Raw genomic sequence first — 26,378 nt, forward strand, 5'->3', positions numbered from 1 at the left:
TCTTCTGACACAAAGGCTGCATTTATATGATCAAAAATACAGTAAAATAGTGAAATATTATTACAATTTAAAATAGCTGTTTTGTATGCGAATAACTGTGATCAAAGCTGAATTTTCAGCATCATTACTGCAGTCTTCAGTGTCATATGATCTTCAGAAATCATTCTAATATGCTGATTTGCTGCTCAAGAAACATTTCTGATTATTATCAATGTTGAAAACAGTTGTGCTGCTCAATATTTTTGTAGAAACCTTCATACATTTTATTTTTCAGGATTCACAGAGCATTTATTTGAAATAGAAATTTTTTTCTAACATTATAAATGTCTTCACTGGCACGTTTGATCAGTTTAATGCATCCTTGATGAATAAAAGTAAATTCTGTTAAAAATATATTACTGACTCCAAACTTTTGAACGGTTGTGTAAATGTCAACAGATTAATACAATTTATATAAATGTGTGATATTTGTAGTTTGTGGAGCTGTTTTATAGCCCATTTCTGTAATGTGTGGAGTAAATGTGTGTGGTCACACATACAGTGACATAATTAGTGCTGATTTCTGAATGCTTTATGAATGATTTCAAGGAATTTCCTGGTGGGCTTTTTGAGTTCTGAATGTTACAGTATTTCTATACAAAGGACACTCTGGTTTTCCTTGAATTATCGCTGGATGAGATTAGTTTGGTGTGTTAGAGGCATGAACAGCCTCATGCTATGGTTGTAATAGATCTAGTCAGCTTTCTGGCAGCATCTCTGTAGATTCACTCACTTAGTCACATTCAAAAGCAGCAGGCTGAACATGAACAGCACCTGAGACCTGATCTTGTTTGCTCTTTGCTCTAAATTATCCTGGCAGCCACCAAATCCACCTGCTGTCTCAGACGCACAGAGAGAAACGCAGCAGCGCTGCTACAGGAATTACCATCATCAGTTCTTTTCTTATTGTAATGTATATCCCAGTGAAATGGCTTCTTGAACATGAAGAAATGTAGGGCAGGACTCGATTTTGTCCATGGGGAAAAGAGTGTGTGGTTGGATGCTTGTTGTTTGCTAATTGCTGTGATCTCATGTGAGCGACAGGTTTCTGCATTACTGTCCTGCTGCACATCATCATCAGAGAAGAGATGTGCTTATGAGGAGAGGTTAATGTTTATGATTAAAGTTAACGAGGGCACATGAATAAAACAAAATACTAATGTGCATGGATAAATTATTTATAATAAACTGTATATTTAACAACAATAAAACTGATTATTTTAATTCCATGGTGACTTTAAGACCTTGTATTACTGCTGCACCCATATGAATATACACATATATATATATATATATATATACACTGTGTGTGTGCGTGTGTATATATATATATATATATATATATTTATTTATTTATTTACTTTTAATATACAAAAAAGGCCAAAAAAAAATTCTGTCATGACAACTCTCTGACGGATTGGCTTGGTAATGTACATGAAAATGTTAATGTGTTTGATCTTGGCGGAATAGATCTGCTGCTGCTGCTGCAGCAGTGTAAGTACCGAGACTTACTACTGCCAATACATCCACAACATGCCGCTGTGATCATGTAAGAAATACTGCTGCTGCACACATAACATACATGAATATCCCCCCACAAAGCAGGAGACATAGAAATGAACAATACAAGCCAATATGTGCATGTCACTGAGTATAAGATATAAATGCATCGGCACACATACATGTGTCCACACACATGAATATTAACAGACAGGAATAGAACAAGACACCCCCCACAAAGCAGATGTATCGCCAAGACATATGCACTGCTGCTGCTCCGAAGAGCCATGTGAGTGTGCCTGGGCTACCACGCCAACCAGCTTAAAGGGTTAATTCACCCAAAAATGAAAATTAGTCCATGTTTTACTCACCCTCGAGGCATCCTAGGTGTATATGACTTTCTTCTTTCAGATGAATCCATCGGAGTAATATTCAAAATTGTCCTGGCTCTTTCAAGCTCTATAATGGCGTGAGCGGGTGGTAGTGTTCAACAGTGCAAATGTAGTCAAATAAAGTGCACGCATCCATATTAAAACACGCATCACATGGCTCCGGGGGGTGAATAAATGCCTCCTGTAGCGAATCAATGAGTTTTTGTAAAAAAAAAAAAAAAAAAAACATATTTAAAACGATATAAACAGTTTTGTGTAACTTCCTCTATCTGTCGTACGCGCATTCACGAGAGACTGCCTTTCCGGTGGATGACGTAGGACGCACAAAAAACTAACGTTTGTTTAAAGGAGCAAAGGAAGCAAAGTTTCCTTACTTTACCAAAGGAAAACCAGTCTCCTCTTGGCTTCTAACAAAATCCTCCGACATTTTTCTTTACAAATCCTCGTTTTGTGCTTCTAATTCATGACCGACGTTTTGTTTTGTTCTCTCTCCACGCTCGTCACTAATCACACAACGCCGACATCCTACGTCATCTGCCGAAAGGGCTTCTACTTATGACAGTTAGATGAAATGAGAGAGATGTGTTTATTACGTTTGAAATATGGACATTTTTCTTACAAAAACACATGGATTCGCTACAGGAGGCCATGTGAGGCACGTTTTTTTATGGATTCGAGCACTTTATTTTATGTGTTTTGGACTGTTGAACAGAAACACCCGCTGACTGCAATGATAGAGCTTAGAAGAGCCAGGACAATTTTTTATAAAACTCCGATTGGATTCATCTGAAAGAAGAAAGTCATATACACCTAGGATGGCTTGAGGGTGAGTGAATAACAGGATAATTTTCATTTTTGGGTGAACTAACCATTTAACACAAATGGCCTATGACTATGTGAGCCTGAGCTACCACACTGACTGGCTTAACAATAGTGGCCTATGACTATGTGAGCCTGGGCTACCACACCGACCAGCTTAGCACTGCCTTGCTCTCAGTTGTTGAAGCCCTAAGACTGGCAAGAGCAGATTCCAAATCTTCAATATTTATCCTGCTGGATCTGTCCGCTGCTTTTGACACGGTTAACCACCAGATCCTCCTGTCAAGCCTATTGGCAAAGGGCATCCCAGGAACCGCACTCCAGTGGTTTGAGTCTTACCTCTCAGATAGGTCCTTCAAGGTATCTTGGAGAGGTGAGGTGTCCAAGTCGCAACATCTAGCTACTGGGGTGCCTCAGGGCTCAGTTCTTGAACCACTTCTCTTCTCTGTCTACATGGCATCACTAGGTTCTGTCACTCAGAAATATGGCTTTTCATATCACTGCTTTGCTGATGACACTCAACTCCATCCTGATGATCCAACGATAGCTGCTCGCATATCAGCTTGTCTAACAGACATTTCTTGCTGGATGAAGGACCATCACCTTCAACTCAACCTTGCCAAGACAGAATTGCTTGTGGTTCCATCAAACCCATCGTTTCATCACAATTTCACCATCCAATTAGTCACATCAACCATAACTCCCTCAAAAACAACCAGAAACCTTGAAGTTATGATTGATGATCAGCTGACTTTCTCAGACCACATTGCTAAAACTGCCCGGTCCTGCAGATTTGCGTTATTCAACATCAAGAAGATCAAGCCCTTTCTTTCGGAACATGCTTCACAACTCCTTGTTCAAGCTCTTGTTCTGTCCCGACTGGACTATTGCAATGCTCTCTTGGCAGGTCTTCCAGCCAGTTCTATTAAACCTTTACAATTAATCCAGAACGCAACAGCAAGATTATTTTTTAATGAGCCAAAAAGAATGGGAGCGGGAACGAGTACTGTGTCAAGTCAAGTCAAGTCACCTTTATTTATATAGTGCTTTTAACAATACAGATTGTGTCAAAGCACTTAACAGTATCAAATTAGAGGATAGAGTGTCAGTAATGTATAATGATAAGATTAAACACTCAATTTTCAATTTTCAGTTAAAGGCATTTCATTATTGAATTCAGAGATGTCATTGTCTAGTTTAGTGTAGTTTAAATATTATCTGTGCAATCAAATCGGCGATAATCGCTAGAAATTAAGTTCGCTAAGTGTTGCTAGACGCTTATGGGAAAAACTCCTTTTTCTCAGAGGACTGAAGACTTTTCAATCACGCAGTGTAACTGCACGGCCATTGGTTCGTGCAGTGATAAAAAAACGAACCAATGGCTCGGCAGCGGTGCTGCACGGCATCTGGCTATATAAGCGGGCATTTCGACGTAGGATATCAGGTCAAATTCGACTAAAGCAACAGCGCTGAGTCGTACAGTGTCATGGCATGGCAAGGAATGCAGTACTCGTTCTCGTATCTCAGGGAACCGAGGTTATGTAAGTAACCGAGTACGTTCCCTTTCGATACTTCACTCGTGCTGCATTGCTAGATGCTTATGGGACACAAATACAATCCCGCCGTGCCATGGAGAGGAACGACTGATATAAACTGGCCTTGAGCAACAGAGGCTCATAGGGACCAAGTTATGCGCAGGGGGCGAGCCCTGCAGGAGGCAAGAGGGGTGAACTCATAGAGGTCAGCCCAGCCTTGATAATCGTTCCAACGGTCATGTGTACAGCCTCGGCACTGGTAACAGGGCCAAGAGCGTCCCCAAGAGTCAGGCAAAGCCTTTTAGCCTTAACTAGACACCCTTATACAGGCATGTGCCCCTTTAAGCAGATAAGATCCAAGCCTGTAAGGCCGGAACGTCCAAGTTATAAAACCTGGCAAAAGTGGACAGCGAGGCCCAGCCAGCCGCCACACAGATGTCTGCTATGGACACACCACTAGACCATGCCCAGGACGAGGCCACGCTTCGGGTGGAATGCGCTCTAACTCCTATGGGGCTCCAAAGGCCCAGGGAGGAGTAAGCTAGTGCGATAGCATCTACTAACCATTGAGAGATCCTCTGCTTTGTAACCGGGGACCCTTTGGTGCGGCCACCAATGCATACGAAGGGTTGTTCCGACCGCCTGAATGGGGCAGAACGCTCGATGTACATTCTCAACGCCCTGACTGGACAGAGAAGGTTGAACTCCTGGTCCTCCTCTGGAGGAAGCGCAGAGAGGGTAATAACCTGGGCTCTAAACGGCGTGTAGAGCATCTTGGGGACATATCCCTGTCTTGGCTTTTGGACGACTTTGGAGTCGTTAGGCCCAAACTCAAGACAGGCAGGATTTATCGAGAGAGCCTGCAAGTCGCCTACTCGCTTGACCGATGCTAGTGCCAATAGCAGGGTGGTTTTTAGCGACAGCGTTTTTAAGCTTGCAGACTGCAGTGGCTCAAAGTGGGAGCCTTTGAGGGCTCTCAGGACCATTGGCAGATCTCACGTAGGGACCGTTAGGGGCCGAGGCGGATGGCGCCTCCTGGATCCCTTTAGGAAACGGACAACTAAGTTGTTCCGGCCCACCGACTGTCTTGCTATAGGAGCGTGGGAAGCTGCTATAGCTGCCAAATAGACTTTGAGCGTGGAAGGTGAACGGCCCTTGTCCAACAGCTCCTGCAAGTATGACAAAATCACTAATATGTCACACGTAGCTGGGTCCTCGTCATGGGATGCACACCAGGCGGAGAAAACAGACCACTTAACGGCATAGAGGCGTCTCGTAGACGGGGCTCTAGCCTGTGAGATAGTACTTAGGACATTCTCAGAGAGATCTACTATTAGCAGCTGAGACAGCTCTGAAACCCAAAGTTGGTTCCTCCAGAGCGGGACCACCAAAAGCACCTTGTGCTTGTGTTCCCTGACTCGTCTGATTACCTGCGGGATCTGGGGAAAGGCATACAGAAGGAGGTTGGGCCATTCGTGGGCCAACGCCTCCTCGTTCTTCGAAAAGTAAGTTTGGCAGTGAGAGTCTTTTGAGGCAAAGATGTCGACCTCTGCCTTGCCAAAGACCTCCCAGATTTTTTGAACCGTTTGTCGGTGGAGTGTCCACTCCTCTGAGGGGACATTGCTCCGAGATAGCATGTCTACTCCTTGGTTCAGCACGCCGGGCACATGCGTTGCTCTCAATGAACGCAGATTGAGATGTGCGCACTCCAAAAGGCTTTTCGCCATCTCGAAAAGGCGTTTTGAGGTGAGTCTGCCCTGGCGATTTATGTATGACACCACCGTCATGCTGTCTGAGCGGACTGGCACACGGTATCCCTTCAGGACTGGCAAGATGGTCTGAAGAGCTCGACATACTGCCGACATTTTGAGGCAGTTGATGTGTTGCTGGCCATCCGCGCTCGTCCAGGAGCCGAAAGTCAGTCTGCCTTCGCACAGAGCTCCCCAACCTGTGATGGATGCATCTGTCGAGACAACCTTCCTTCTGTAAATCAATCCCATGGTCACGCCCTGTTTGAACCACTGTGGGTCTTTCCAAGGGGTCAGGGCTGTTATGCATGCCTGGCTCACCTTGATGTGCCACGCCACGCTTGAGGCGGAATAAGGGGTTTCAACCAGTACTGAAGGGGTTTCATTCGGAGAAGGCCCAACTGAAGTACCGGTGATGCAGAGGCATTAGGCCCAGCATCACCGGTACACAAGAATGTTTATTTCATTTAACCTGTTTAGTATCAGCGTGTCCTCAGAGAGATTACATGCTCTAGACCGCATGCATTTCCCCGCCCCCCGAAATACATTTTGAAATATATTTTGAATATATATATATATACAACATATATTTAGCATGAATTTATATATCAATTTTATTGTATTTTTATTTTATTTTCTATTTATTCATTCATTTATTTTAATTTTTTATTTTTTGCGGTATGGGTAGTTACTTCAAATGCATGCACTTATGCTCGAGTAGAGCACACTGCTGTATGTGTCTGGCTATATTGTACGTTACTCTCCTGTCAAAATCCAGTCTAAGAAGCCAAAAAGCTTTCTTTTACGGAAGCATGGAGGTCACCCTGTGCTCATTTCATCAGTGAGCACATCAGAAGAGCATAAGCTTCAGTTCCTCTTCCTGTTGGTTTGTCTTCTCAATGCCACTGAGGTAGAGAAGCCAGAGGAAGAGCCGTGTCTTCAGCTGTAATCTCTGTCTTTCTTATCTGACTGTCAGTAATAAGCTTGTAGTGATTTCATGCTGATAGCGTCTTCAGTCGAGCTGAACGCAGTTGTCAGAGAGTGCCAGCGCAGGTATAGAAGCTCAGATTCCACGGCCCTGCTCTGTACTTACATATGCCATCGCAATGTTGTACAGCATGTTCAGTATGCACACATTCCCTCCAAACAATGAAAACAAAAAAGACAAGGAGATGGAGAGCAACTGTGAGCGGTGCTGGGATTGTTTCAAGGACTTTAGTGCAGGGCCATGAACAAGACGTAATGCCATCTACAGAGAAAACAGAAAAACATCTGCAAATTCAAACATCCATAAACCACTGCAAACATTAGAACACAAGATGATAAAAAGCACACTCTTCTGAAAGTGTGGATTTGTCCCCTTTTGCAGTTCAGTTTGGTGTGACAAATTAATTATTGCATGTACTGCTTTAACATGATCTCATGAGTATTCATATGTAGGTACATAAAGTGTTGTTCTACCACACGTATATTTACATTTGCACAGACACAGAAACATACAATATTGACGTACTGACAGCATCTAAAATGTAAATGATTACATATGAACAACAGACATACAGAAATGTACGAATCCATATATATATATAAATATTGAAACCATGGCATTATCATTTTGATTCTATTGTTAAAAATAATAAATAAATAAATTGTCATTGTAGGCCTACATATTTCTGTCTGTTATGTATATATTTTTGGTTTATATTCTGTGTAAAGTGATTATGTTTAGGTTTAGGGGTTGGGATAAGGGATCTAAAATGTATCTATACATGAAAGTGCAACGATTCAAGTATCTCTATGACATAAATGATTCTTAAATGTTACATTACTTCAGCTGTAAATAATGTTTAAATTTTAGTTGCTGCCATACATATTGTACATTTCAGCATTGATCCGAACATAAATAAATGTATGTTTTGTACCTGTAAATGTTACATACTAATACCTATGTATAAAACAGACCAGGCTGGAGTAAACTACATATGTGCTCTTTCAAATTTTGTTTCTATTGCACCTTTCACCTACCCAAGGTCACTGCACAGTGCAGACTGGAATCTATAAAAGACATAATAAACAAGTATGAAAGAAGGCAAATAATGAATACAGCAAAAAGAGGCAGAGGACATAAATATGTCAATAACCCTGAGCAAACAACTGAGATTTGAATGTAGGGAGAGATGACATTTCACAGAGAGAGTTTCACTGAAAGCCCTGCCACTCACAGAAGACAATATGAACTTGGAAAACATAAATTGGATCCATAGGACCTAAGAAGCCGAGCAGGAGCATCGGGGTGAATCAAATTGGCCAAATATTGTGGCGCAAAATCATGCAGGGCTTTAAAACTGGTGAGTAGAATTTTAAACTGTATGTGAGGAGCCACAGGCAGCCAGTGTGGTTTCTGGAGGACGAGAGAGATGTGTGTGTTTGGACACGGGCAGATTGTACCCTCTGAAGCAATTTAGAAGGAAGACCAGTATAGATAAGAGTAACGTCAAACAAGGTGCTTGAGGTCTGCACTTACAAAAAACTTTTTTTAAGTACAACTTCAGTTTGTCCAGGCTTGAGTGTCATCCCCATTTTAATATCACAAATACAGGAGGATTGGATGGGGGAAGAAATTTGACCAGGCCCTGTTCTTTTGTTTGTTTGTTTTTAGCCTAGAGAAGGCGTATAGATTACAAAAAAGAAGTGGCCCTAAAACAGAGCCTTGGGGAACCTTTGTGATTCCCAAAAGACGCAACATTGTCTATTGCTTAGGTACAGGGAAGCACATCTTCATTAAAAGACGCACTGAGTTTTAGGTGGACCATGATACTACTGTCTCTAGAGTCAGAAAAGGGAGATCATTGATTACCCCTAAGAGAGCTATCTCGGTGCTATGAAGAGCACAAAAACTAGAGTATAAAAATAACATGTTATGAAATATAAATGATGTAAATACATAGAAAAGCAGCACCTCAAATATATTGTAATGTTCTCAGATTTAGTGGTGTGATTAATTAAAGGCAGTGGCAAAAGTACTCAAGTTCCATGCTTAAGTACAATTACAGATAACACACCAATAAGTTACTTAAGTAAAATTGAATGATGTCTTTTTTAAAGTGACCTTATTATGTTTTTTTGAAAACTTCCTTTCATTCATGTAGCTGTATTTGAATGTAATCAGTCTGCAAAGTTGTAAAGCTGAAAGTGCATCATGAAGTTCATACGTCACAAGTTAACACATGGATAATGCCTACCTACGGTCTGCGTGGACAACCTGTGAAAACTTGAACCTCCCTCAAATGCTTTAGCTCGTTCGTGTGGATAACATAGAATGTGGAGAAGACGCTGTGCTCTGCGCTGTGAAAGTGTATTTGCTTCATTTTCACTTCCAAAGGATGAGGCTGTAAAGAATCAGTGGTTAAAATTCATCTTTACTACAATACCTCAGCAGTATAATTACAACCTTTCGCTGTGTTCCCATCATTTCACTGACGACTGCTTCTCCAATCTCTGCGGGATCAACGTGGGATACATAAACTGGTTGTCCTTGAAAGATGGGTCAGTGCCCAGTTTGTTTGGACCAGCTTGCTCCTCTAAATCACAACCTGTAAGTATGATTAATCATTGTTATTAAAAGCAAAAAGCACCTGGTTTCAAAAACACTAAAATACCCAAAAGTGAAAGTAAACACTACAAATCCAAATCCATTCATTTTATAAAAAGTGACTCATAAAATCTAATCTACATTTTAAAAAATTATCAGAGCCACTATGTTCATGCATGCCATTGTGGCACCCGGACTGGACACTAGAATATTATATTGACCTTGCATTACAACTGAGCGGCTCTGCATTTACTGTGGAGTCACAGAGGAGGAATGTGACACTTCCACAGTAGCCACCACTCCAGAGCCTCTTCACGACATGGCCACCACTCCAGAGTCCTCAGCCATCATGATTGCCACGTCAGAGTCTTGAACCATGCCTCCTCATGCCAGAGCCTACAAACAATGCCTCTGGATGTGGGAGGCTGATTTCCAGTGTGAGAGATCCACTGCTTATGTCCATCCCCGTAACCTCAGTGCTCTGAATCCCGGCGGTCCTCCCTCCATCAGCTGCACTGCCCGTGATGGTGGTTGCCATCTTGTTTGTGTGGGCCACACACTCTTGTCTAGATCCTCCTGAGGTGACGGTGTCTGCTCCAGATCCTCCCAAAGCGGACACGGAGGCCGTCCCTGAACCCTTTGCCTGTCCTGTCACGACCCAGGAGGTAGTCCCTGAAGTCTCAGCCTTCCACGTCATGATCGCAGAGCTTGTCTCTGAACTTTCAGACTGTTTTGTTACGGCCACAGAGGCTGTTACTAATCTGATCTCTTTGACAGTTCCATCTGTTCTGTTGTGGTGGGCTTTTGCTCAGCCATGGTGGTCTCTAGCGCCAGTGTGGTGGTCTTCAGATCCCTCAGCTCCACCCTGGTGGTCTTCTGCTCTACTATGGGGATCTTCGGTCCTGTCTGCTCTGCTGTGGTGGTCATCTGCTCCGCCTTGGTGGCTTCCTGCTCTGCCTGCTCTTCTGGTTCTACACTGGTCACCAGCTGCTTTCCTGCTGAATTCCTAATTCCCTTGTGTGGATTTAATACTGTTTTAGGTCTGAATTATCTGTGTATGTGCTTATTTCAATTAAGCTGTGCTTGCATGTGGATTCTTGCTTTGTCTCGTCCTGCTCACATGACAAATGCAACTTATTGTTTGTTTTAGCATGTTAACATGCAAAAACATCTCTAGACATCATTGTGTGATATGTCTATCAACCTCATGGTCAGTGTCAATGCTTTTGCTACACAAAAAAGTTCACTTTTTGTTATAAAACTCCTACAAATATAAAAAAATATGGATGTGACAGCCACTAAAATAAAAACAACAATATAACAAAAAGCCATAAACTTGATGAAAAAAATGCAACTTTCTTTGTGTGTGTACGTTCTGGTATTGATTATGTTGTAAGGACCAAGTGTCCTCACAAGGATAGTAGTACCGTTAAATTTTGACCTTGTTGGGACATTTTTAGGTCCCCATGAGGAAACAGGCTTATAAATCATACAGAATTAAGTGTTTTGAGAATCTAAAAATGTCTGTAGTTTTGTTTGAGGGTTTTTGTGTAAACAAATTTAAATACTCAAGAAAGTACAAATTTACCAAAAATATACAAAATACTATAGCAATGTAATTGTACAGTATGTCCAAAGCTCTGATCTCGACAAATCACGCAAGGACTCCTAATGTGTCTTAAGTGTCGATGTAAGAGCCTTTGCAAACAGCGTTTATTGCATGGACAGACTTCTTAAAGAATCTGTGAGCTGTAATTGTTCAGTCATGGTCAAATATGTAGTGTCTTCATGTCGATTCACCAGCGACACGATCAGCGAGCATGTTATACACAATCATACACTATATTACATAATACAAATCGTCTACATAATATTGCATGTAGGCAATGTGTCATTAAATATTTATAAATCATGATTTAATGAGCAGTTTTATCATGAACAATGAAGCAAAAAATGCGAACGCAGTCATTTGAACGGATTCATTCATTCATAGCCTGCATGTAGCTACACAGAGGCCAGTTATATGCTTTTAATTGTTCACAATTGCTTGTTTTTGCTAACTCCTTGTTTAAAACCCTTTTTAAAAAATCTAAACGAATATAGACAATAAAAACAACTGACTTATATTAACACAAGAGTCAGGACAGAAGTATTTTAATGTCAAGTTGGGGCAAGTTGTCACATTCTTTACTCTTTACTCTGGTAAAAAAAAAAAATATTTTTTTTTCTTTGCTGTGATCTCCCATTCATCATCATAGACGTTTACCCCAGGAAAATGAAAAGGGTCAATAAGGGAAAGTTGTCACATTTTATATCTTGACAGCTTTTCTGTTTAAGATTGTTTAAATGGAATATAATACACTATAATACAGACATTGTTGTGACAGAAGTGACTTTTGTTGCTGTTTTGCAACACTGTTAAAAGGGAGCTGTCATAAAATTATTAAAGCAAGTGGTGCAGCCAGTTATGTTTGCATAATTTCCCAATCTACTTGGGACAGATGCATCTCGGTCTCTAGGTCTCTGGATTCATCCTCACATGAGCACCCATTCGAGAGGAGATGGTGGGGCATTTATCATCAAGATGTCGACACTCACATTTAGATTGTACACTGTATGAATGGCTTGGCTGTTCTCAACATTGCACATGTTGCAGGTCTCTTTATCTGATACTCGTTTGAAGTGTTGGAGTCTCTATTAATGATCCGATAAGTTGAATCAGGTTTGTTGGATAAGGGAAACGTACACCATGTGCAGTGCTAGGGTTGGAAACCACTGCAGTAAACGTCTGAAAGTGCAGAGAATGTGCCCAAAATAGCCAATGTCACAGAAGCTCAACGTGGATACTGTGGAGGAGTGTGTAAGATCATGTGACTTTAAATAGTATCTTGTTTAAATCTAGTGAGTCAATACCAAACAAAAGCATTGGTGTGCATTAACACATGAGTTAATCATGAGTTATCATGCAAAAATGAAGTGATGTTGCTGGGCAGTGGATGTGCTATTCCTGTCTCTGTCTCTGTCTCGGCTGTGTTTGCTGGTAGGGTCAGTGAGTGCAGTGGGCAGAGGTTCCTGTGACGTCTTTCCTCTCGTGCCCACAGTGACTGCTGTGAAAAACACTGGGGAGCCACTGAAGGCTGCAGGCAGTCAAACTCAACCATATCAGCTGAGACTCAGAAGTCCTTTCTCATCCTGGAGGGAGAAACAGAGATTGAGAGAGAGAGAGAGAGAGAGAGAGTGAGAGACGGGCTGTGTCTCAAACTCTACTCTGCTGACTTGCTGTCTACACGAGCAACTGACTACATAAACAGTCCTAATCAAAATGGAATCTTACATGACGCAAACATTTAGACCTTTTAAACTGGTACTCATTTTTCTGTCTGATCTTCATAAAAACACTATTTATGCATGTAAAACTGGAATGCGTAGCTGCATTCTTTTTGATCTGTTCTGATCAGAGCGCTTGCACCACAATTTAAGCAGACTAAATGACTGGAGAAGTCCAGCATGCATCACCACAGAAAAGACTGGAAGCTCTAGTTATAAAATTTTAATTAAAATTACAAACTCAAAGAAAAAAAAGACAGAAATGCATGGATGAATGACAAGATGAATTTTGAAAATAGATATGGTGAATTTCCATTCATGCTGATTTTAAGATCTAATTTCAAAGCATATTTAATGTTGATGTTTTTGAATATTATGTGAGTGTATAATTTGCATATTAACACTATAAATGCATCGTTCTAGTAGGGTCTACAAAGGTCCAGTAGAGGCTGATGAGGCATGATTTTCATGAACTACAGGAATATTAATATTTAATATCGCAGCAGGAGGAGTGCCGATATGCTTAATATTAGCACAGACGTCAATCAGACGTAATACCAGACCTGCTGATATTTAATACTACATACAGTACACTCTACTTTGTATGCAACAGCTCTATAAACAGGTCCTTAACATAGAATAATGTACATTTCAGCCAAAAATGGTGAGTTTCTGTAAATGAAAAGAAGCTGAAGCATAAAACATTGTGTCTCATCAAGAAACAGACTGAGAGCTAGTCTGGATCAGCATGCACTGACAAATAATTTGGTGTAGAAACAATTTTCACTCAGAAATCGGTAGTAATTTTCAATTTATATAAAAAAGAAACAGCAAGCACGGAATTGTGAAGTAGAAATACTGAAATAGTATTTTCTTGTAAAACACACTCCAGTGATCGTTAAAAAATCTTTGAAAATAATTTTGTACAGTGTATGAGCAGATGACCTTTCAATTGTGAAGCCACTGCTTCTCCATGCGTCTCGATCCAAGAGCGCAAACCCTCCTCTCATTGGCCATGGCTGCTAGACAAATGAATAATGACCAAATAATGACCCATATAGCATACATGAATACCTTAGAGGGGAGCATTTAGGGGCGTTAGGCGAATGCCACATTTTTGGCCAGTGACAGCATGATTGACAAAATAAGGGGATAATTTAGCATTTTGGGATAATGTGAACAACGCATTTGGGAGTTTTATTAGTGTGCAGTGTTTTGAGGTTACATTTTGGGCATCATCTTTGCTGGTCAAATAAGCATGTTTTCTATATAGAGCGCTTTTGGACAGCTGCGTTATTGCGCTCCCTCACTCAGCTGATTCGGAGCGCGTCACAGATGCTGTCTAGCTAGGCAGCTCAGTAGGTGTTGAGACAGCTCCTCAGAGGGAGGGTTTGTGTTATCTCGTCTGGCCGCTGGAGAGCCGCCGGGGTGTTCTGGAGCAGCGGAGATCCGCCATGACTTACACCGCGGACGGTCTCCGCGCACGGACTGGAGCTTTCACCTCGAGCCGCGCAAACATGTCCTGAGAGCGACGAGCCCCGGCACAGAAGATGACCGTAAGTCCTGTGTTCACGGGCTGACCTCAGCTCTCGGTCTCCTCGCCGCTGTTTGCTCGGGAGGCTGTGAGGACTGATTTAGAAACATGACATCATTTGAGAGACTCATTTAAACTCCGCTGAAATATGCGCAGATTGAGCGCTTCTGTAATGCCGAAGAGCAGTGTGTGTGTTATTTCTGATATTACTGTTATTGCAATGTGTATAGGAGCATATCGGGTGTGTGTGTGTGACTGAATGAAGTGAATGCACTGTCCTTATAGAGACAGCATGCATCATTAGACAACTAAATGACTCCTGTAAAATGGGATGAAATTTGTACCGCTTTGCCAGCTTCTCTCTCTTTCTCTATGTGTGTGCCACAGCTGTTTCTTGCGCATTTATGTTCGTGTTTAATCACATTTAATAATCATTTCTGTAAAGAAGAGAATGACGCCTAATGAACGCAGAGCAGAGTTAAAGGCCGGTGTCTCTTGAGATTAAAGCTCTGATCTCGACAAATCACGCGAGGACTCCTAATGTGTCTTAAGTGTCGATGTAAGAGCCTTTGCAAACAGCGTTTATTGCATGGACAGACTTCTTAAAGAATCTGTGAGCTGTAATTGTTCAGTCATGGTCAAATATGTAGTGTCTTCATGTCGATTCACCAGCGACACGATCAGCGAGCCTATGTTATACACAATCATACACTATATTACATAATACAAATCGTCTACATAATATTGCATGTAGGCAATGTGTCATTAAATATTTATAAATCATGATTTAATGAGCAGTTTTATCATGAACAATGAAGCAAAAAATGCGAACGCAGTCATTTGAACGGATTCATTCATTCATAGCCTGCATGTAGCTACACAGAGGCCAGTTATATGCTTTTAATTGTTCACAATTGCTTGTTTTTGCTAACTCCTTGTTCAAAACCCTTTTTAAAAAAAATCTAAACGAATATAGACAATAAAAACACATTGACTTATATTAACACGAGTCAGGACAGGAGTATTTTAATGTCAAGTTGGGGCAAGTTGTCACATTCTGTGGACTCTTTACTCTTTGCTGTGATCTCCCATTCATCATCATAGACGTTTACCCCAGGAAAATGAAAAGGGTCAATAAGGGAAAGTTGTCACATTTTATATCTTGACAGCTTTTCTGTTTAAGATTGTTTAAATGGAATATAATACACTATAATACAGACATTGTTGTGACAGAAGTGACTTTTGAAAACTGCAGTAACTGTCCCCTATGTACCGCACTGTACTCCCTTTATTCTCATACTTCTAAATTTGTGATAATGTGCTCATGAATGTTTCTCTTCTTTCTACTGCCGATGCTTTACAAATCATAATTATAGATGTTTTATAGTTTATAATAATGTTCTCCAGCAGGGAGTCTGAGGACAGAAACTGTGATGTAATGTTTTATTATTATTAATGTGGTGACATTACACAATATGTATAGGCCTCTTCACCTTCTGACGTCTCTCCCCTCTTTGTTTTATTGAAAACAATGTTGACGGTGTTCTGACAGACTGATGAAAGGCTGGTTTTCTATTCATAAGTTACTGATTTTGCTCTGAAATGCACTAGTGGTGACTGTACCGTGTTCTCAGATGTTTTACTGTAGTATGTGTACTTCCGTTGTAATAGCTGCGCAGTACTGTAGCTCACTGCTGATCGGAAGGAGTTTTATTCTCAATTGTTTGGCACTGAAAGGCAAAGCCCACACATCCTGTTCAGGTGAAAGAGCGCCGAGGAAGTGTGTGTTACTGTGCCAGGAGTTCAGGAAGGAAGTCCTGTGTGTGTGTGTGTGTGTGTGTGTGTGTGGAATTCTGTCTGTCAATTCAGCTTCATAACAGTGAAATTGATTGATCTGATTATCTGCATGATTGTTTTACACAGTGCATTTAAAGCATCAGTAAACATGGCAGTAAAAATGTGCCAGTGATCACAGTAATAGCTACAATATGCACTATGAAATAGTAGTAATAGCGCCCCCTAGCACTAGAAATGAATGAGATTTGGCTTGTGTCCTCAGATAGCCCTGTTCTGCTGAAATACTGTGAACCAAGACAAATATAGGGCATTGTGCTCATATATGATTTGTAAAATATCATTCATTATTTAACAGTAATTTAACTCAGCATCTTTATGAGCTGATCTGATGCAACAGTCTCACACATGAATTAGGGATGCACTGAAATGAAAATTCTTGGCCGAAGCTGAACAAAATGAAACAATGGGAATACTGAACACGTTTTGTATTTTGCCAATTTTTTCACCATTGCATAAATTAAATAGCCAAAATTTGTCTTGCTTTTCAAATACAAAAAATTACAAAACAGTTTAAAAATATTTACTTAACACTAAACATTTTTTAACATTCTAGCAGACATTATACCAACAAAGTGCAATTTAACTTAAAATGAATAAGTTAGTAAAATAATGTTTTTTTGAATCAGGCATGTATTTTTTTACTGTACAAATAAATGCAGCCTTGCTGAGCAGAAGAGACTTCTTTTAAAAGCATTAGAATATATTACAGTTCCCAATTTGAACAACTTGTGTGACTGTTACAATAAATGTATTAATAGATCTGTTGTAGAGTAATTATCTTTATCATTATTATTGTCTACTATTTTACAGAACAACAGTAAAATTACAGTACTAACATTTATGAATGTTGATGGAGTTTTTCTCAGCTTTTATTTTGGCAGAAACCCGCAGGAAGCCCTCATCACTTCTTTTTGTTGACAACAGCAGATTTATAAATGATGTCTGTCACACGTATCAGATTGTCACATGCCTTTAAAAATTCATAAAAATGTTACTGAGCAGCTGACGAGTAACATTGTGTTTCAGCGCAGATTTTCCTCGCGCTCTAGACTCTGAACCCTGGCTAACGAGCTCGTGCAGCACTGTTTGAACACATGCAATTCCTGCGTGTATTAGAAAACATAACGTTCTGCGGTGTATTTACTAACTGTTTAAGGCCATTTGGCGAATACAATCATACAGTAACCAGCAACAGCCACCCCTTCCTCTTCTCATCGAAGACATGCGATGCAGCACCAAACAGTCTCTCGCTGTCGGTGCTTGTAAGGATTTTTTGTCTTTCTCAGACAGTTTTAAATGCTTCCACACTGCAGACATGTTTGCTGCATCAGTTCGCCTCTGTTTGATCGCGTCACGTCATTGTTTGGTACATATTATTCTGTCTTTTCGATTATTCGGCCGAACACCGAAAGAGCTTTTTTTGCTATTCTCGGCCAATAATTTCAGTTGCTGAACATTCGGTGCATCCCTAACATTCATGATATTTGTAAATAAAAGCATGGCAAAGGCAAGGCAAGGCAAGTTTATTTATATAGCACATTTCATACGCAATGGTAATTTAAAGTGTTTTACATAAAAAGGAATTAAAATAATAATCTCAGCAATAAAAGCAAAGAATAAAAGTTTAAAATTGTTTTTAAAAATGTTTTTAAAATGAATTAAAACAGTTAAGAATAAAAACCAATCATTATAGTTACCTAAATGTGAAACTAAAATTAAAACCATTAGAAAAACCTTTTATAAAATAAATGTTAACTGACATCAAATAAATTATAAAAAACTTTCATATGTCAGCTATATGGTAGCATCTATTAAAATGACAAAAAAAACTCTAAAAAAAATTACTAAAACTTTTAAAACTAAAATGAAAATGGGAAATATATAAATAAAAACTGATTCAACATAATAACGACTATAATAGTATGTCATTGAAACTAAAATAACACTGGTGCGACACACAGTACACGGGAACATGCGTTGCATTTCCACACTGGGACATTTCAGGGATTTGGACAAACGACCTATACGGGCGTATTGGTTGGAGGACAGGTTGATTCTTGGGGGTCAATGAACAATGAATCAATCAGCCATGTGTATCAAAGCATGTGCATGTGCACGGAATGATTTAGCCTTGCCTATGGTTGTCATGGTTATGTCAAGTATATGAATGATTAGTCAAATGATTAAACTTATCAAATATCAAAATTAGTAAAAACAAAGTAATGTAATGCAATATATGATGCACTGGTTTATCCCATGCTGCCAGAGGAACTCCAAGCATTTCCGGTAGCCTGGAGCGCTATCTGGTGATGCTGTCCTTCGTTGCCAGAGGAGCTTTTAGGCAAATCTCATTGCCCTCCAGCGCTATCTGGTGTTGGAGTAGATAGTGGGTTTTTAAACCTCCAGCTGAATCTACTCATGCTGCTAAGCACTGAGGTGCTCGTTGATCCTTTCTTCTTTTCATATTTTCCAGTGATGACTTTCCAGTGTTAAAAGAAACAGGCTATATACTGATAATGAAGGTCAAATGATGAATACTTTCCAATAATAAGTAAACATGCAATCTTTCTTTATTGTCCCCTTTTCTGGTCGCATTGCCTCGTAACACGGACAATGACCTGCTTAAGACCTTCATCGTCCCCTTTCTTTCTAACAATAAACACATTTTACATTTGATTTATTTAGAAGAATAAATGCTCTTTAAAAGAAATGACTTCAAAAATAAATAACTTAAGGAGTATACGACTTCAGGAAGGGGCATATGCCAAAATAAAATACATAACACCCTCTAACTTCCTGCCTACTCTATCCAATTATTCTAATACTACTACATAATATGAAAAAGAAAATACAATGGAGATGTTAACACCCTGTCACAATCTACGCTGGAGCGAGGAGACGAGGAGAACATTCAAAACTTCTTTTAATGAAAACTCCAAGGAGTACAAACATGTAGCATGTGGGTAAGACAAACAATACCAGACCTCGGAGACTGGGAAACACAGGGCTTAAGAACACTGGGAAATCAAACGAGGAAGAACAGAAACAGGTGGGGAGTAATTCAACACAGAAGGAGACAAATGAACTAATAATAAAGACAGGAACAGGAAGGACCAAATATGGGCATGGGGAACAAGACACACGTGACACTCTCTTTCTATCAAAAGTTACAATACAAATAAAAATAAAGAATAGAAAATAAAAGGCACCCCTTCCCTACCACTCTATTGTTTTTCAGGAAGGCTTTACACAAATTCATCCAATTCATCCAGTCCAGGTCCCACTGTATTCCAGTTGGTCTTACTGACACATTAATCATCTGTTTGGCTGCAGCAATGGCCAGCACTGATCTGATGAAAGGTACAACAGAACAACAGAAGAAACACAACAATGGCAATTCCTATTATGAAGCCCACTTCAGTTAACCATTCTCCCCAAGCCCCAAAAAGTGAATCAAACCAATCCCAAGTATGTATGTCTGTTTCAGCGTTCTCAGTCACTTCATCTCTCAGGTTTTTCAGTCTCTCCATTGCTTTGTTGAATGATCCATCTGGGGCTGTATTATTTAGAATATAACTCCAACAGTCAGGTCCAAACATTACACATACGCCTTTTTCGACCAACAACCAGTCCAATGTTTTTCTATGCATCTTAAATATAGTTAATAAATCTTTGCTTATTGCAATAAATATAGTTTATCCACTCTATATTCTTGATAGGAGTTATCTATATTATGGATTTTTGACTTAAATCCATATTTTATCTCATTCTTGCCTTAAATTGCTCTAGTATTCCCTTAATTGGCCATTCAAATGTATGTATATACTTGGGTCTGCCTTATTTGCTCTTTTCACTCTTTGTCTTTTTTGCAGGGACTGTACAGATTCATTTAGGTCCCCTCCTATATTGTCACCCCTTGTAGTAATCTTACTCAGTCTTCTATTGCTTCTGATTGATTTTATCATGTCTACATAATCCATTACTGGATGTTTGAATGGCCCTTCTGGGACTGGATTATGGCCTATAGGTGCAGATGTTCCTTTCCTGACATTGTTTTGGGTGCATTTGCATTCAGATAAATACTCCTCCACTATTGCCCGCAAACACTTATTTTTTTTTTTTATTCACTTCCCCCCTCACGCAATAATCAAAACCATGCGCGTCAGAGATAAGGATTGCAAGCAAAGGAGTAGGAGCAATCATTTGGCTCTCATGAAATTGTCAAAGCCCATGTGCATTATGTGTTGCTCCCCTTTTGTTGCCATACACTAATTTCATATGGTGTAGCTTGATGTTGTATTCATGCAACATCAATTGTGGTTGAGGTTGAATCAGAACAGAGGGAGCCATTATTGCTGTTTCACATCTCTAGAATATTTATCTGCAGCATTATTGCCTTGTATCATTGTCCTCTGAGATAACTGGATTGACTTGTATATGTTTGCAACATACAAATAGAATGGTTTGTCGCACGTGGGCGTGGTCAAGACAGCAGCATTCTGTAGCTCTTTTATTTATTTATTTTTCAATGATTCAAATGCTATTAATGCATCAGTAGTCTACATCAAGAGTGCTCTAAGATTTTGATGGCCCACATGTTTCGCTAGTGCTCTAAGTGGAGCTGTTTTGATTGCATAATCATCAATTCAACCTGCACTAAAACCTGTCATCCCCAAAAAGTAAGCATTAGTCTGGCAGTATTGGGGTATTACAATAGCTAGTAGTTTCAACAAGCACTCCTGCTTTCATTAACCCCTGAGTCTTTTTGATTCCCTCTTCTGCTTCTGGTTTCAATGGGTACTGCAATTTTCTGGGTAATTTAGCTCCAGGTCTAAATGCTATTAGCTGATTTCACTAATCCCACATCTGTGTCATGCTGAGACCACAATTTAGGTGGTCCTAGTTTCTCCATTTCTTTTAGTAATTCAGTCTGCTTTGTTTGGTGTTCTTTAACCTTTTGCTCAATTTTTGTGTTTATGACCATTCTGGGAGTACCCATCATTGGGGTAGCACACAAAATTTTGAAATTTGCTCTGTCTGCTTATTGAAAAAGTAGAGGATTATCTATAGTGCTTTTTTCCCCTGCTTTTTGCATCATTAAGCCTAGAGTAAATCTTTGGAAACTCACCCTGTGTTTGCATATAAAGCTAAATGTGGGACTGAATTTGATACCTCAAATTTTTAATAAATTCTTTCTTATCTTTTTGCAAGGCTGCAGCTTTTGGTCCTATTATTATGTACTGTGAGATTATATGGATTTTTATCCCTTTTCTGTCTGTTAGCCAGCTCTTTCAAAACTTAGATTTTTACTTTGATTATACTTCATTGTGCAATCAAACTCAGTTTTTAGCAGTGTTTTTTCCCCCTACTTCTTCTTAAATCTCCTACCCAGTATATTAACACACAATTCTTGTCTTTGTTACAATGCAGAAAGTCTCATCGGCTTGATACTCCTATCATCTATGTATATTCAATCTGGTGTGCACATATTCTGCATATTTAATCCATACATAAAGTCTCTGCCCGATAAATTAATGAGCGTATGTTCTGAGACTAGAAGTTGGATTCTTATTTCTTTTAGGTTTATGCTTACAGGGGCCATCATAGGAACTAGCTGCATTAATCTAAAGGAATTCATCTGCATTAATATAAAGGAATTATATTGTCTTTACTTATTTTCCAGACTTGAGGAAATGCAAGGATACTTGTTAAATCAAGTAAAGGCAGCCCCATATTGATCATGACTGGCTTAGCCCTGCCTTTGATTTTAACCTGCAACATTGGTTCTTTGTCAGCACCAGATAATATCATTGGAAGCTGATTCCTCCCCGTAGGATTCTCTGGGCAGCCCTAATAGCCTTGGTCAGGCCCACGCCATGGGTTGACAGGGCCTAGAGCTTGAGCTTGCACTTGTTGTTGTCTCATAGTTGACTCCTGGGGCCAGTGGTTGGTTCAGTTGCCAGTCTCTTCTGGGGCAGTCTCTTCTGTTGTTTCCAGGTTGATTGCAACCCCAACATACTCCTGGTGCGCCACCAGCTCTCTGTTGATTGTTGTTAAATCTTCCTCTGCCACGTCCTCCTTCTTGTTGTTGTCTGTTCCAGTTCCTGTTGTTTGACTGCTCTGGCTTGATATAGAGGACAACTGGTGCTGGTCCTTGCTGTGAATTGAGCAGCTCCTCAAGCTGTAGCTGAGTCAGCTTTCTTTGCAGTTCCTTTTCCTGGTTCTTCATCTTTGGTTCTTGTCTTCTGTACTGTTCCACAGCATGAACCACGTGGTCTCTGAACTCTTTGTGTGTCTTTGAGTTCAGACCAACCACGTCCCTTAGTTTAGCTCTTACTGCTGTAGGCATGGATTCCACAATGGAAGTCCCGAAGAGTACTGTCAGTACCTTGTCTGGTTCTGGATCTCGCTCCATCTCCTCTGGATGTAGGTAGTGGGGTTCTCAGTTTCCCCCATTGTGTTTGGAGAACTTGAAACCGGTCATCTGGATATTCTAAATCTTGCATGCCCAGTGTCCCAGCTACTTGCTTGTACTGCTTCCGCTGGACATAATGTGGGCTTGGGTGTGCTTGCATTAGTTCACATCCAACTTCGAGTTCATCCAGCTCTCGTTTCAGTTAGTCCAATGTCTCTTTGATCCTTTCTCTCATTTTGTTGGATCTTTCTTCCATCTCATCCAGTGCTTCATGGACAGCGTCAGCAGGTGTTGCTGTTCTTTCAGGTGTGTTTTCAGGCTCTCCTACCTGATAGTTTTCCAAGTCTCCACAGGCTGACGTCAGATGTCTGTGACAGTTTTCCATGTCTTTAAGCATTTCTGACAGATAATGATATGTGGATGGCTCACCTATTTTCTCCTGCTCGTTATGGTCTTTGGCTCCTCCTCCTTTAAGCCTCGGCTCCACCTCTTGGGCGGCCCTCTCTCTCTCTTTCTGTCTTGTTTGAGGCATCGGTGTGGATGTTCTCAGTCTCTCTCCCTGTGACTCCAGCCCCTCCCTCATGGCTGTGTGTGTCTCTTTCTTCCCTGTTGTCTGCCATTCTTCCTCAATTCACCTCTGCAGCTCTACTCGTTCGTTTCAGTTTCTGTACTTATATCTTCCACATATCCCTCAAATTCTGTTGGCCCCTTTAAATCTATTGTTCCCTGTACTAAAGGCATTTGGTTGGCATCTTGATTGCAGGAAGGATCATATGGAGGCGGCCTTTCTTCTTTTGTGTCATTATTTTTATTCTCTTTTTCAAGTTTCTCCAATTTTAATCATTTTATTCCATAAAGTTTGAACAGGGTCAATGCCCCTAATTCTTGTTCTCTTTTTTTCATTTCTCTTTTTAGATTTGTCATTGGTCTTGTAAAATACCTCCCTCCACTGGCCATTTAGTAGCCAATTTCTTTGTTCTCTCTGCCCATCTTTTCGAGAGTTCCCTTATTATCTCTTCACAGGCTGGATGTTTAGAAGTCAATCATTCCAATGGAGTTGACATTTTTTAATTATTTATTTTTAATTTTCCCTCAGTGATTTACCTCTCTAATCCCAGCGTCCTAATTAATAGCTAATCTTCACCAGACTCATCAGACGAGGATCACTACAAGTATCCGACCCATGATTTCCACCTGGACTTTTGCTGGGTGGAGGACTTGTCACTTTTGTGGGATTTGGTTAGATTGTCTCAAATATTTCAAAATAATTGCAATATGTTTTCTAGTTAGTAATTTGGAGGGTAGCACAAGGCCTTTTGGTTCTTTCCGTCGCAAATTGCTTTTTGTCCAAACTGTTTTCTCAAAACTCCACAGCCTCCTCAAATGCAATTTGACCTGTTGCCTCACTCCTCCTTCCCAAACTGAGTAAGTGAAAGATGGGGTTAACTGTATGCAAAATCCTCCTATACTGAATATTCCAATGTTCAATTCATCTTCTGTGCAATATTTTAAGTTTAATGGTTCCATAAATTCAATTAATATTTTTTCTTATATTGATATAATTTGTCTGTCCCTTCTTCCCCTTCTTTTCTTTTTCTCATTTACAACAATTTCATCACCCATTTTTTTCTTCTTTTTTTTCTATTTAAATCGATTAAGCAATGATTTCAACATCTGCTGTTCTATTTCTTAATGCTGGTGGATTTCTACCAACATATGTACATGTGTAATGGTCTACTTCTCAACACAATCATCATCATCATCATCATCATCATCAGTCGTCTCAGTATCTTGACGGTTTTATGTAATGCCAGTGCACTCCCTGTCTCGTTTACACTAACCCTTATGTTATGCTTGGGGTATAACATAGACCCCAGACCCACTTTATGTGGTGAAAATATGTATCATTTGTTTTTATCTTTTATTATTATTATTATTATTATCCTGATATTTAATGAATTTCCTAATGACATAAGATAATTTTAGGAATTTGTTTTTACTTAATAATGTTTCTGTCCGTTATGACATACATGCATATAATGTTTGGGGGTCGTATTGACTTCAATAACAGTAGGGTACAACGGCACTATGTTATATTCATCTAAACCACTAGATGGCACAAAAACATGGTGTAGCACTTTCCAAAACATTTGCTTTTCAAGATGCACGTGTATATTTGTCTGATCTTTGACGCCATCGCGAGCAGCAGTGCAAAGTTGATTCTGTGCTTACTTGATCTAATATTTTATGTTTTTTAAAATGTTGTAGATTTAAGTAGCAAATTAGAATCGCTAAAATGATTGCATATATTTTGAGACAAAGGTCTTTTTTATGATTTTCAGTTTTGTTTAAGATAATTAAAGTAACAGTTTTTAAATAACTTATTTGGGGTAAAAAGCGCCCCTGCTGTTGGGGCTAAAGGCGAACAGTAATTAACATGATAATTAATAAAAGGCTGACTTTTCCATTTGTTGACATGGCATTCAGATGGTAAATATATATTATGTTGGGTGTCCATATTAGAGATAATCACCATGTTTAGAATGAAACCATCATATTTCAAAACATGATATTAATCATATCATAGGGCCTATAATCAAATATAATTAGTTGTTACTACTGTAAATATATATTCAGTTATTATTGGATCTCTTTCAATACTGTCACGAATCCTGTCCATGCACTTCCATTCGCTCACCACCAGAGGTCACCCGCTTACCACATGGACTCTTGCACTACACTAACTGTTGCACCACAGACTACAGTTCCCATCATCCATTGAACTGATGACACACACACAGCTGATTCCCATTACACCCTTACTTAAGCCATAGACGTCCTCAGTCAGATCGCTGAGTATTGTACACACATATCACTACCCTAGCTGATTGCTACCTTATGGAGCCTATTGTAGTTTTCATAGTCTTAGTCTTAGGATAAAAGGCCCCTCTTGCCACCTCATACATTTATAAGATTTTTAAACAAAATAAACAACTTGAATGATTTTAATTAATTAATATTCAATACAATGTATATATTTTTTCTGCAATTATACATTTTAGGCACAGTGAATAGCACCTTTTTTCTTAAGGGGGGCCTTTAGCCCTGTTGTACCCTATAATTGAGAGCAAAGGATTTTCACGTGTTTTGAAACTGTTTGCTATCTAATGTGTACTTTCTTAATACTAAACTCTCTCTCTCGCTATCTCTCACCCATTCACAAACACATGCATACACACACACAATCTCTTTCGTACATACACCCATACACACACATGCACAACACTTTCTCTTTGTTCTCTGTCGCACACGCAAAAAGTCAGACCAACATACAGGTTCTCACTTTCACGTGTGTGCGCACACACATGCATTCAGGCACACATATGCATGCTCTCTCTGTCTTTCTCTCTAATACACACTCACACTGCTCTGTTCTCCAGCTCCCTGCACTTCTGCTTTCGCTTTCACTCTTTGCTGACACTCATGTAGACACTTTCACTCTCTCTCTCACACAGAGGTTTCTCACTTGCACAGACACACACAAAGACACACAGACAGAGACACACACACACACACACACACACACAGCTACTCCTTCACTCCCTCTGTCATGCACACAC

The 26,378-nt window shown here is 39.9% G+C and overlaps 1 protein-coding gene across 3 annotated transcripts in view; it reads left to right on the forward strand.

Annotated features, from left to right (window-relative positions):
• The window catches only part of schip1 (schwannomin interacting protein 1), a 193,356-nt gene that overhangs the window by 130,612 nt on the left and 36,366 nt on the right, over positions 1 to 26,378 (forward strand). The window contains exon 1 of one of the 3 annotated variants that reach the window (XM_058799509.1): positions 14,291 to 14,508. The exons of the other annotated variants lie outside the window; for them this stretch is intronic. Coding sequence (XP_058655492.1) covers positions 14,503 to 14,508 — 6 coding nt within the window. The 5' untranslated portion in view covers positions 14,291 to 14,502. Of the gene's footprint in view, positions 1 to 14,290; positions 14,509 to 26,378 lie in introns of those variants that run through there. 3 annotated transcript variants of the gene reach the window in all.

This window comes from Onychostoma macrolepis, chromosome 15 (assembly GCF_012432095.1).
Source record: "Onychostoma macrolepis isolate SWU-2019 chromosome 15, ASM1243209v1, whole genome shotgun sequence".
Taxonomy (NCBI): domain Eukaryota; kingdom Metazoa; phylum Chordata; class Actinopteri; order Cypriniformes; family Cyprinidae; genus Onychostoma; species Onychostoma macrolepis.